This window comes from Nestor notabilis, unplaced genomic scaffold, assembly GCF_000696875.1.
Source record: "Nestor notabilis isolate BGI_N333 unplaced genomic scaffold, ASM69687v1 scaffold29496, whole genome shotgun sequence".
NCBI classification, from domain to species: domain Eukaryota; kingdom Metazoa; phylum Chordata; class Aves; order Psittaciformes; family Psittacidae; genus Nestor; species Nestor notabilis.
This window is the reverse complement of record NW_009933809.1, coordinates 35039-48651: the sequence shown is the minus strand read 5'-3', so window position 1 is coordinate 48651 and position 13613 is coordinate 35039. Positions and strand designations below refer to the sequence as shown.

The window sequence follows — 13613 nt, the reverse complement described above, 5'->3', positions numbered from 1 at the left end:
AGGAATGTAGATAGCTGTTGGGGGTTTCGCTTTGGAATGGGCTTTTTTTTTTGGTGGGTTTTTCTTGGGTTGTTTTTTTTGGGGGGAGTGGGGTTTTTTGTTCAGTTTATTTTCTTTTATTTAAGAAAACTGAGTAATGATCTGGTCATTCCTGCCACTGCTAACTGCTTGCTCTTTTTTCCTTTTAAACAGGGGTACACTCCTAATTTCCACTTCCAATAAATTACTCTTTATCTATTGGTCACATTTGTATTACAGCTACTAAAGTGCATACTATTACATATTCATTGTAATACTTAGAAACATTTCAAAAGCAACTTTGAGGGGTTTTATTTAAAATAATTTACAACTTTTTCAATGTAAGGAACGATCAATATGTCCTTTTCATGAAGCGAATTCTAACCTTCAGCTCCAGCAAACAAACAATGAAACACTCTTTGCATACATCCTAACTGTTACTCAATCAACATGACACAATTTCCCAACTGAATTCCCACACAGCTTTAGCTTTAACTGGTGGAATTCCTACCCCAAGAACACAGAGCAGCAGAGAGCATTTCCTGAAAGATTCTTATCATTTTCCCACCACTGAAAATTTTACCTTTAAATACTTTCAAGACGACACATTTTGCTTGACTGCCAGAGTGCAAAAAGTCTCCCCCTCCTATTTCCAAGGCTTTGCAGCACCCTTGATTCCAGTTCTTCAAGTTACGACACAATTAGTCTTATGTCCCAAGAGGAAACAACTGCATCCAGCTCAGTTGTGGGGACCGCTGATAAGGAGACAGAAAGTCTCTCAAAACTAGGCAACAACCCCCTGTGCTACTGGAGTGGGCCCACGGAACATAATCTCTCCTGTTGCCTCAGTAAAGCCTGTATCTTTACATTTTACCTTTAAAATAGCAACAAGGCATTGTCCCATGAAATAATGAAACTTCCCTCATCCTGACAGCTCCCCCTATCTCTTTAGAGTCAGGCTTAACTGGTCTTAGCACTCTATTTTGTCAGTTGAGGTACAGTACATTCAATCTTTACTCTGCTCTTGGGTATCTCCTCCCTCACCATGTCTATCCCCTTTAAAGACCCACTAGCTTGGGAAATTAAAATGAATTACTGCATAAATCAAGGCATGTTTGAATGAGGATCTCAGGACTATTTTCTCAGATAAATGGGCTCAAACTGAAACAGTTCAGAGAGCTTGCTCATCAAGAAGGTTACATAAAAATATATTAGGCAATCCTTTCAACACACAATCTACCTGTTCCTGAAAGATCCTGACTGTCTACGAGAGCAAGAATACATCTTTCTGGACCAAGATTAAGTGCTTAGCATGTAAGCAAATTAGTAATTTTCCATGAGTTTTAGAGCCACTTCATGACTCTGCAGTTAATTCAAAGAAAGCCTAGATTCCTCTGTGCCTGTCATATATAACATTTTAATAAACATGAAAACCAGTTATGCTGCTAATGCAGATGTTACAGATTTCAGTATTCTAGTGCCTACAGAAGTTGATTACTGGCTAAATCAGTAACCTACTGAGAGGCTTGATGGTGAAATTTAAAGCTGACAAATACATTTAACATTAATTAAAGCTCTCCATTACAAATGAACTGTATAAAAAAACCATTTCCTTTCAAAAACTAAAACACGGCCAGAAGTAACCGTGATGTGATTTAAAAAAATATATATATTTGGTAAGTCCAATTTCCTTAACAGAGGCAAACTTAAATGCTGTCAGAAAGAACACCTGCCAAAGTAATCCTTTGGGGTTTTTTAGAACAAAAGTTTAATTATGACACAAAACTGCAACACTACACAGTGCAAGAGAAATAATGGCAGAACTACACAGGAAGGCACTGCATTTTTAGAGATGTAGCACTTGAACTGCATAATAAGTATGTGGCATTAACAGCTGATAGTTAACTGGCCTCTCCTCAGCAAATCTGCTCAGAACAAGCTGATACTTATCTAGGATTCACACTCAGTCGTGTGTAAGAGTGCTTAAATAAAACTGAGCCAAAGACACAGTTGTTGCAATGGATGCCATGCCAATGTGTTCCAACAAAGGGCTGCAGAGTTGAACACAAGCTTCAGTTTCGCTCGGTAAGAATTCAATTTACAATCTGAGCAAATCAATTTTTCAGCTGAACAGAGCAATGTAGTATTTTTCTTCCATAAGGGAGAAATGAACCAAGTGGGTGAGTCTGTCAATCAGTTTGTCTGGTCACCTCATGCCAGCCTATTCGCACTGTGCAACCTCCTGATATTCCCCACTGGCTTGTCCTGGTGCATGTTAAGCTGCACATGGACCCAACAAGTACCTAATCAGAAACAGTGCACAAGGCAGAGGTTTGATTCTTCCCTTGCCTGTGCCACACAACCAAGCTCTTGCACAAGCAAGAACAGTAAATCTGAACCTAAAAGAAGCTCTCTGCTACAAATACATCTAGAAAAGTTACTAGCACTGACATACATTTGAAACAAAACATGGTGTGGCATTTTGTAAATTACAACAACAGAACAAAACCCAGTTTGATCTCTATTTACACTTAGAGCCTTTACAACGCAACACGGTTTCTTACATAAAAGAGGTACCAGCTTGTTAAAGCTGGGGTTTTGATGGTAAAAAAAAACAAACCCAAAACAAGGTAATAAATACCCCTCCCTTCTCTCTTTTAATCTACTAGGGTTCCTCCATCTCCCCTTTTAAACCCTGAAAGAAAGAAACCAAGGGAAAAAAATGATATGCAGATATGCCACATCTGCAGTTGGCAGACAGGCTCATTTAGAGTGGTGACAGGTCTGCCTTTCATGACTAGAAAGCAAGGAATGTGTGTCTCTTGTTTATTGACATGTACTAGAAGCGCACTATCATACTAGGACTAGGCAAGAGCTCGGGTCTGTTAAGTACAAAGATACATAAACAGCCATGTCAGCAAAAGAGAAAGGGGTCACAGTTAGCTGAGGAAGAGGTTGCTTTTAAACGTGCCTAGTCTACTTCTAGGGCTTTTGGGTTTATTACTGTACAATATGGCAATATGTATTTTTCAATTCCTCCTCCATTCTCTCAGCAAATCCCTTATGTTTTAGCTAATAAGTAGTAGTAGCAAGCCTGTTACACGCAATCAGGAGAACTGACAGATAAGAGGTTTAGTTTAAGGATGTAATCAGCGTGAGTAAACACTAGAGTGACCCAGCTGTAAACAGTGGATATAAATGATAATATTTGTCCTGGTCACCTACTGAGCTATTAGACACTTTTCACTATGTAACAATGTAAATATAATGGCTACAGCATATACAGCACATACAGCACACAGTGCTATCATCTGGTGTTCCTAGCAAGAACACTGAGCTTTCAGTTGATCTTCATTAAAAAATAAAGTAATTTCTGATCCTTTTCTTAGACAGATGCATAGTTGTTCAAATCAATATTTAACTGTGAATGTCAGATATAAAATATCTAAGCAGAAATAGTGTATCTGTAATACTAGTTGATACTTCAATTAAATGCCATTTGAGAACAGATAACTATGAAATAAACAGAAATGAAAAGAATAGTCTTGAGAAAGACGACCTGTGTTTCTTTCACATCATTTCATGAAACTGTAGGAATGCCTGGCTCCTTGAGTTTGTATGGGAATCCCAAGCTAAGTTTCCAACTTACAACCAAAAACCACTACCAATTCCCATATCCACAATTTTGACTATCCCAGAATTTTCAGATACAAGTAGGTAAGATTATTTTGGCTCTAATAAAACCTGGGATAATACTGAAAATTATAGCCCTACCTATCAGAAAACACTCCATTAACACACATAATGCTCTTACAATATTCTTTCTCCGTATCACAGTATTTGCAGTTCATAATGAGAAAGATGTCAAAGCAGTCAAAGATGTCATTATGTTTTTAAATGGACATTTTTCTAGCACATCCACCTGCAGCGTGGTGCAAACGAAACCACTATGTCATATCTGACCATCACATCACCTGTTCTACAAAACTTCACAGTCACTTCTACAGAATTACGACAAGAGACTCTTAGGTGACATGCATCAGGCACTTTAATAGGAGAAATTCTCTGCACTGACTCTTCTCACACACCTTTATTCAATTTCTATAGACTGTAGATTGACCCTGTCATCTCTGCTGCCCTGGACTAAAGCTTAGTTATAATCATGGTTGTAACACGATATAAATAGATCCAGAGGAAATTAAACAACTGAAGGCCAGGTCTCTGGGGGAATGCTAAGTGTTGGCTAATTCTTCAGCACAAGCCCCCTTTTCAGAGGAGAGCACCATGGAGGGTCACAAAACGTGTCTTTAAGCCATTTACACTTTGCCAAATTCTTGACTTGGAAATTCTGCCCAAGTCAAGGAGGGCAGGCAAATGCACTTTCCCTTATTTCTCCTCTCTGCAAAGAGTTACTGGAAAGAGGTAGCACATCAGAGAGCTTTCAGGCAGAGAAGTTCTTCTGATTAAGACCAAATTTTTGGAGTAAATCCCACAAATCAGTCTGGCAATCTAAATATTTTTCTGAAAGAACTAGATTGAGGCAGGGGAAAATGCTACCAGGTAATGTGAAACTGGAGTACCAGAAGTAGCAGCAAGGGCCTGTGGTGCCCCTCATGTTACACAGGTTAGATGACCCCAGTCAGCACAGAAGCAGCTTTCCCAGAGTGAGCTGCAGTCTCAGCAAGCCTCAGGAATCACAAACTATTTTTCGTATGTTTTTAAAGCAGATGCACTCCATTTTGTGGCCGTCAAACCACTTGGCAGCTCCTACGCAGTGCCCTGCAGCCTGCAAGTGCCCCAGGCTCTGGGGAGCCAGCAGCACTCCCGCAGCTCCCAGTGCAGGACACTCCTCTCCGCAGGCTGTCCTGGGAAGAGCCTTCATGAAGAAAAGGCCAAGCTGTGTGGGCTCCCACGCTCAAGGTGTTTTCACCAAAGCTAACAGACCAGTTTATCCATGCCCTAAGGTGTCTGCCTGAACACGGTTATTTACTGCGGCATCATCTTGCATGCAACAGAATCAAAAGAGCACCTAAGGTGCACATCTCTGCCACAACCTGCTCGCCTCAGGGTTTCGTGTAAGACTCTAAGTAAGCCTTGTCACCAAAGCGCAACTTCCTGAAACCTTCACTGTAGCAACCATCACTCATGGTGGGACAGGTCTCAGAGAGCAACTATGGAAGAATGAATTAGCAGAGTGAATTCTTGCTTCCTTTCCTCCCTCCAAGAGTAGAAGGCATTAATGGCAGAAGAACGTGTTGCATTCCTCCATCACCAGTGGCACCCTAATTAATTTCTAGCATGGTAAGAACTGAAGAATAACAAAAAGCTCAGAGAGGGAGACTTCCAGGCAGCTTGAAGAACAGCACTGTTGCATTACAGCATAATAATTGATCATGCTTTCTTCAGTTTACTAACTATATGTAGGTTCCAGGATGAGATGCCTATCAGCATTCAACCTAGTTATAAAGAGTTCCTAACTCCAGTAAACCAGGTAAGGTTAAAAAGGGTTCTTCTGAGTCACTGCCCTTCTTGTACAGGCTCTACCTTTCTACTGGTCATACAGCTGCAAACACAGTGAGCTGTGACAGGCCAACAGTCCCCCTAGCACACTAGTGAGTACCAACAGCATTGAGGCAAAGAGGCATATGCACATACTTAAAATAGTCTTTGAAAAAAATAATTTGAAGACATTTGAAGAGGGAGATGAGCTTCTCTGGACACTTCTTTTGTTTTAACTTCCAAGCTTTGCCAATCCCTCTCCTGCTACACAGCAAGAAGGTTTCCAAACAAACTCTTACCAACAAAACTCACTTCAACTTCTGAACACACGTATTTTGAACCGTTACAGAAACAGAACCTGTACCAGCAGAGTCATCAGGTGACACAATGAAAGACTTTGTGTCAGGGAAAACTTTCTAGAGCAGGAGGAAGCAAAGGAGGAATTAAAAATAGAGGCAAAAATGCATGGTATGCACCCAAGGGTCTGCTCCGGTGGCAAATTCAAGTAACAGTGGAATTTTACACTGGACTAGGAAACGGCCTGCTTTTGAAAAATAAATGCCAAGACCTTTAACACAAACAAATGTCTGTGTGAAACTGTGGATATTTATTTTGAGAATGGTAGCTCCGATTCTGATCAGATCATTTAATTCTATTTATATGGTGACTATCATGCTAAATATCCAGTTTAAAAATATACAGAAGTAACTGGGTAGACCTACACTGGAGTAAGAGAGGTCAGCTCTCAAAAAGCAACGTAGGAACCAACAAGAGACCAAAACATTCAGTATAATATTCACATTGCTGTATTTCATGTTTAATCACTGTAACCTGCTTTACACTAGCACTGCTGATTCTGCTTTACTTCTCACACCTGTGCCTCCATCAAGAATCCTGTAGACATCTCAAATCTTTTACAGTAGTTATATCAATGCTATCAACAATCAACGCAATCAACAGTGCTTATATCATCAGTGTTAATGTTCTGTTTGATTAGAGAATATTATGAATTCTGATTCTGTGATGCACTTCAATTGCCACAGAGTAAGTGAACTGTCCTTTTTAAGCGCACAGATTTTGGACAACTGGCAGTTGTACCAACATCTACAGAAAGTTCCATGGGGAGATGTATTGACATGCTTCAAACATCACTAGAAGTCTATCTGCAGTTTATTAACTGTGCAACTGTTTATTCCTGTGCAACATGGAACAGGAAATGGTAGAGCAGCCTTAGGTCAAGGCAAACTAAGACATGAAAAAGGAGTGTTCAGAAGCCACATAACTTCAGTGGCAACAGATAATGCATGAGAAACTACTCCACCTTTACCACTGGGAAGCACGTAATACTATTAGCATATTCTTCCAAATTAGGATTAACTTTTTCGTTTGACCATGTTATACAACACACATAAAACCAAAAATCTTAAAACACCCCTTTCCCCTTCATGTCTCACACTTGCAGTATTTTACTTATTCCTGTAGCTCATAATGAAGACATTTATTTTAAAGAGGCTGCCAATAAATCAGTAGTTTAGTGTCCTCAGGAGAGGCAAATAGATGACAGAACATTAGTCCTCAAAGCCTCTGTCCACTTCATGAAGATTCACAGTCACAAAACCTAGAGCTGTGACTTGACTTGTTTTATCTCAAATTCTTCCAGGTAGGATTACTTCCTAATAACTAATATTTTAAATATGAAATGCATAAATAAAATAACTTGGTCAAAATTATTTAGATTTAACATAATTCTGTAAAATAAGATTTCAATCCAAGGAAGATCAGTGTACTGAGAAAATCCATATGATGTAGACCACACAGTTCATAGCTTTGCATGTGTCTGAAATTACTGCTTTGCAACTGCATAACGAGCAGCCAAAAAAACTACATTTATGTTCCAGGACACTGAGACACCACATCTTTTCAACCCCCTGCTCTTTTGTCTCACAGCTCTGTTAAACAGTCAGCCAGATGCTCTGGCTAGAAATGGTCACAGATGGTCAGTTGTCCAGTTAACACACCAGAATGCTCTCCCCAAATCTCCTCTAAAACAGTATCTCAACTCTATGCAGCAGATGAAAATATCTGAGAGTGGTCAAGAGGCCATTTGACCTAGGTAAGACTGCGGGTCAATTCTGATAGTTTAGTCAAGATTAAGTCTCCACACTACCCCTAAGTAAACTATCTCAACACACTTCAAACATGAAGTGTCGAGTCCTATTTTACTTTTGCTGATTACATTATAGATCACATCTTTTTATGAAAGAAATTCTCAGTTATATGTGTTTACAGAAGCACCTACTACCTACGGATGATACCAACACATCTGTACTATGTGTTGAGTCTGTTTCCTCCCATAGCAAGATCTATAGGAAAAAACAGAGTCAAGGTGACCAGTGGAAAGACTCCAGTGGGACTCAGCAAGTTTTGTGCCCTAACCTTTGTGCTCAGTCCTGCAAATATTTACCAGTACTCCTTAAAAGTATTAACAAGATAATAACATGCACAAGGGTTATTTGCTACTATGGTGAGCAAGCACTGCTTGTTGTGTAGTATAGCTATGACAAAGGCTACAAATAACAGACAAATAGGCTAGAAATACCAGAGAAAAACACTTTGGTAGCTGGCATTAATATTTCATAGTTACTGGATCAGGCATAAATACACAAAAGCTGAAAAAAATGCATATTAAACTAAAAAGTAAAAGACGTCATTTATTACAATAGTTACTAACTCTAAATTCTGTATCTTGTGATAAGTAACTGGGTGTCCTTCTTCCTACTTACACAAGGTTTACAAGATCTGGTTATCTAAGTGTTGCGTGACACATATTTTGGGAGAGGATTATTCTGTCAGCTGTGTAATTCAAGCTTGCAAAGCTTATTGCTGGGAGAATAGCTGGCCAAACCTAAAAGTTGTTGCCTGACAGATTTAATGATTTAAGATCTCAAAGATGTCTTTGTCTTCACTGTCTTCCAGAATATGCAAGAAATATTCTACATACTCACCTAAACCACTGACAGTATACTCAAGATCACTGGCATCTAGCAGAATTGGTCCATTCTCCTGTTGGCCTTCTTCCTTGTAATACAGCTTGTACCCTTGAATAGCTGCTGTGTCCTCAGAGTCCTGCTGCCACTGTACTGTAATAGTTGTACAGTTCATCGGCTCCAAACGCAGCTCAGGAGACTTTGGTGCTGGTTTTAGAGAAATACATGTAACATTCTTAGATTCTAGAAACAACTAATTTTCACACAAAAATCTGGGTGCCCGTCAGCCCAAAGTAAACTCAAGACTTCGATTCTAGCTCATCTGTGTACTCATAATTAGTTCTTTATTATGATGTCCAACTCCCTATAAAGCTAATCTAACAATGTAATTCAGGATAAATTAGAATTGAAACATTTTTTAATGTAATAATAAATAAATAAACTAAAAGACAGTTAGTCCTTGTACTACCTGGTGAAAAAAATTGAAGTTGGTAACATTAAGAATTACCTTTCACACTTGTAGCTTTGGGAGTCCGGTGGGAAGTCCACAAAGATGCCTCTCCCCAGCCAATCCTTGTTGCAGCAGTGATACGAACCAAGTACACACTGTCAGGCCTCAGGCCTTCGAGGAGATACTCATCTGAAGTCCCTGGAAGCTCCAAGACTTGAACTTTGGTCTCTGTGCTGAGACGGAAAGACAGACGGTACAGGACCACCTGACCTCTCCTGTATTTTGCAGGAATTGGCAGCCAGGAGATGAGAATATCTGTAGGACTCCTGCTTGTCAAACTAATTTCAGGAGCTCTCAAGGGAACTAAAAAGGAAAAGACAAAGCTTTTGAGCCCAGGGAAAAGAGAAATGGAAAATTTTCATCTGAAACCTTAGTCTATGATGAGATGCCATTATTTTAAGAGTAAATAATCCAAGAAGTTTTGTACACTCTTGTTTATTTTAAGAATAACCTGACACTGCTCATACTTCTCACCTTCTGCATGCAGCATAGCCTTGGCAACCTCCTTTCTGTAAGGCCTTCGATGTTTTCTTCTCTTTCTACTGTCAGTAGTAATCAAAGGTAATCAGCAGCTTACTGTTCTGACAACCTGACCGTCAAGTTTAGATGCAGCAGCTTAAACTGAGTCTAGACAACAACCTGTACTGTTGAAGACTCATTGCATGTTTTCTTGTACCATCTGTGTAATGACGGTAGTAACTCCTGGACAAGAGACAGGCAGACAACTGGAACTGGCAGCGTTCCACACTGCCAAAGTTTAACCCTGTCAGAATTTATCAATCAGTTCTAATGAACTATACTAAACAGTTAGTTCTTGTCATGATGTTCAGATTTGTTAAATCACTGCACAAAAGTAGGGTCTTTTATGAAACTGTGATCCTACTGACAAGCACATGGTATAGCAAATTTTTTATTCCAAATTTTCCTGCAAAATTTGCAAAAGATGCAGTAGACATGCAGTTTGATGCACATTTCAGATGCCCAACACAATGTCATAGAGACTAAATCTCAGGGTATCATCAAATTCTCAACACTGAGGGAGTTCTTAAAAGATCTAGAACAGCTACCTACATAAGTTAATGAAATGTTTTTCAAAGCAGATAAAGACACCATGTAATACACAATGTTGCCCTGTCAGAATGTTACTTCACTCTCATTCCTTTCATCAGCTGGCTCAGTCTTCCTGAGCATATCCTGAAGCCTCACTGAAGTCAATGGAAATTTGGGATCCTCAAGGTCTGCTAGCACTGGGCTGCACAGTTCTACACAGTGCAAATAAAAACATTCACCTAAATCAGTGGTATTTTTCTTACCATCTTCAAGGGTGTGCTGAGTCACATGATCTGACATCTGACTGGCTCCCAGAGGCATATAAGCTACAATATAGAAGGTGTAATTGCTGGCTGGTTCCAAGTCATCAATAATGTAATGGGTTGTATCATTTCCAATGACCACTTGGTACTCTTCGTTATTTAAACCTGGCATAAAAAACCCCCAAGAGTTAGACAAACAAAAATTCCTGTCAATCCCCAAACATCACAGGATCTTAACTTTAAGATCTTACAAAGTTATTTCATGTTCTTCCCCAGCCTACCTCTGTGTTTTCAACCCCACTAAGTAAAAGCTCTTTTATGCACACGAGTAACTGTGTCTTGCTGCCGTGTAGATTGTGGTGTTTCAGCATTTTCCTGAATAAAGGATGATGAATGCAATTCTAAACCCTATTTAGAATTAGTCACAACAAATTGTGCCCAATGTACAGTAACACAACAGACAAGCCCTAATAGCCTTATCATTCACACCAAGCTTCTAAAACTATTTGTTTAGAGTCAGGGAGGTTTTTTTCAAAACCTATTTACAGAGCCCTTCTATAGCAGACTGTGAGGAATGTGAGGGCTCTACTCCATCAAAAACAAAACAAACACCCCCCAAAAAAAGAAACAAACAGAAAGAATTTATTCAGCAAAAGGATCTCATTTTAGCCCTGCGAATTCTATTACATTTGATTGACACCTTTTTTTCCTTAATTTGGAGAAAGGCCAATAAGAACAGACCAGAATGAGCTTCACAAACATTTGGCTCCTTAGTGAATAGTTAAAAATAAAAAAAAAAATTAAAAAAAAAAAAAGAAAGAAAAATAATTGTCAGCAATTCACATTAAAATATGCATAGCAATGCATGCAGCAGTCCTTGTATTTGTTGGGCTTTATTCCTACAGAGGAAGACTATAAAGTGGAGTAAGTGTGGTGAAAGCTGCTGTGTTAACGAACAATTCACACCAAGGGCATGTCAACTGAATCAAAACTCTGTAAGAGCCAGCTCCTCCTCTTCACAACTGAATTTATAAACAAAACGAAAGGCAAATTCCACCATTAAGTTTTCCCACATCTATGAATTAACTTGATAGCATTTTAATTAGACAAGATTACGAGCATCTCACAACAGACTAGTTAATGGCTTGTTAATTAGGAATTGCAAGGCACGATTTCTGACCTGCTAAACAAGATCCTTGAGCTCAAATTAAAAGGACTTGTTCTCTCATTGAATGGATTGCTAGGCCTCATGCAGAGGCCCTAATGAAACAGCCATAATAGAGAACAAGGCTTGCCTTCCACCACAATCAGTGTTCCCTTTGTGCCTTTTCTAAATCACTAACAAGGAATTAACACACTCCAACATGCACGCTCATCAGACCCTTATTCTTCTTGCTACTCTGACCCCGATTTGAATGTAAAATATTCTGCTTAAAGAAACAAAAAACCAAAACCACAAAACCCACACCTGTTGGTTCCTACAACTAACTTATTAAAACACTAACGTTTTGGGTTTTTTAATAGGAAAGAGGACCTGAACCTGTTTTTACAGTGAAACATCAGAATACTCAAGTTGTGAAATTAAATGAGTGATCTTTTGTATTCAAAGTACCTACCACATTGTGAAGTCTACAGAAAAAAATAATCTACAAAACTGCATAAGAACAGTGTATTATCCAGTTTTCCTTTCTGTTTAAAGCTTATGGAATCACAAGCAGCAGTACTACTTAGGACACCTAGCAAGCATGGTTTTTCTTTTGCAATAAAATGTTCTTTACTCACACTGACAAATGTGGTTGCCAACTAAAAGAAGAGACCAATATATGAATATGTATAAAAAGTTACACATAAGCTTTAAGCAAGTACGATACACTCCAGTTAAATCAGATACATCTGAGAATTTTTAATTTTCATTAGGGTCTGCAAGAGGGTGTGAGGGCAGAGTGGGCACAGACGTGCTGAAAGGAATAACAAAATCAATTCCTTCATTCATACAAACTATTTACACTAACACATAATTATAGAGAATTCATACAGAGTAAATAAGGTGTTAACAATGTCAACAGTCAATATGGCCTGGTATGATGTGAGTCATCCGAAGATTTTACTTAAGATTTAATTTGCATTTCTTTAAATATAGCTGCTTCTAAATTTACATTAGAGAAATGGCGGAGGAAGCAAGTTGCCATAAACCAGAGGGTTTTGGTTGCTTGGTTGCTTTTGTTTGGAGTTTGTTTTGGTTTTTAAACCAGGACAAGCTACAGTCTCATTTCACAAGATACAACCTTTGGATAAACAAGCAAATAAAGCAGGGATCACAAACTCATTTTGCAGAAAACACACTGCAGAAGATACCTCCTTTCACTACTGTGCAAGAGTATTTCCTGCACAGATACACACTTCCCTAAGGATAGTTTCCTAGTTTTCTTTGAAGTTACCGGGTCTTTGCTCTCTACTCTGGCACCAGACATACAATTACTCAGATAGCTTATCTAGTGTGACTTTATTCATACCAGCTTTAAGAGGGAGTTGTGAGCACAATACCTCAGTGCCTGAAAGCATGGGGGGTAATTTCCCACAACTCTTGTCCTCATTATCTTTTAAAACTCTTTCCTTCAGACAAAATTCTCTTGTGTCCTGAAATACCCCACTTGCAAAAGCAAAGGCAGCTATTCCTGCATCAGTATTAGAGTAATTAAGCTGTTCTTCCCGTCCTCTGCTTAGCAGATAACAGACTGGTATTCGACACAGAATTGAGCATCTGCAGTCCTGTCCTTGAGTAAACCACTTACTGAATAGAAGTGGAAAAAGAAATCACTCCTAGAAAACAGAGCTGCATCACAACTTAGTTTTACCCATGCACCTAAAAAATCTGAGTCATTTGGCAATCACTTCTGCTTATGTAAAATGCCTGTTTTCTACCATCTTAAAGATTACCTTAACTTAAAACAATTAAATAATACTAAGGGATTTAAAAATGTTAAGTTACTCATTTTTATTCCAACTATCCATTCTCTTTTGTGTATCATTTCAGAGACTAAGAGAAACCTTTCCTGGCTATTTCAGCATATTTTAGAGTTTAGCATACTTTTCTCATTATAGGAGACCACGGGGTGAAAGGAGAGCAGATTTTACCATTCAGCCAATATACGTTTTAAGAGAAGAAAGTTAATAAAGTATCAATTATTCCACTCCAAAATAGATGAAAGACAGTAAAGTCAGAAGAAATCAGGAATCTAGATAAAAGAACTATCTCTGGTGAGAAGTCCACTCTAACCCTCCAGG

The 13613-nt window shown here is 38.8% G+C and overlaps 1 protein-coding gene across 1 annotated transcript in view; it reads right to left on the bottom strand.

Annotated features, from left to right (window-relative positions):
- The window catches only part of PRTG (protogenin), a gene marked incomplete at both ends in the record, with an annotated part of 71820 nt that overhangs the window by 23227 nt on the left and 34980 nt on the right, over positions 1-13613 (bottom strand). The window contains 3 exons of the mRNA XM_010017049.1: positions 8523-8711; positions 9013-9318; positions 10329-10493. Coding sequence (XP_010015351.1) covers positions 8523-8711; positions 9013-9318; positions 10329-10493 — 660 coding nt within the window. The remainder of the gene's footprint in view (positions 1-8522; positions 8712-9012; positions 9319-10328; positions 10494-13613) is intronic.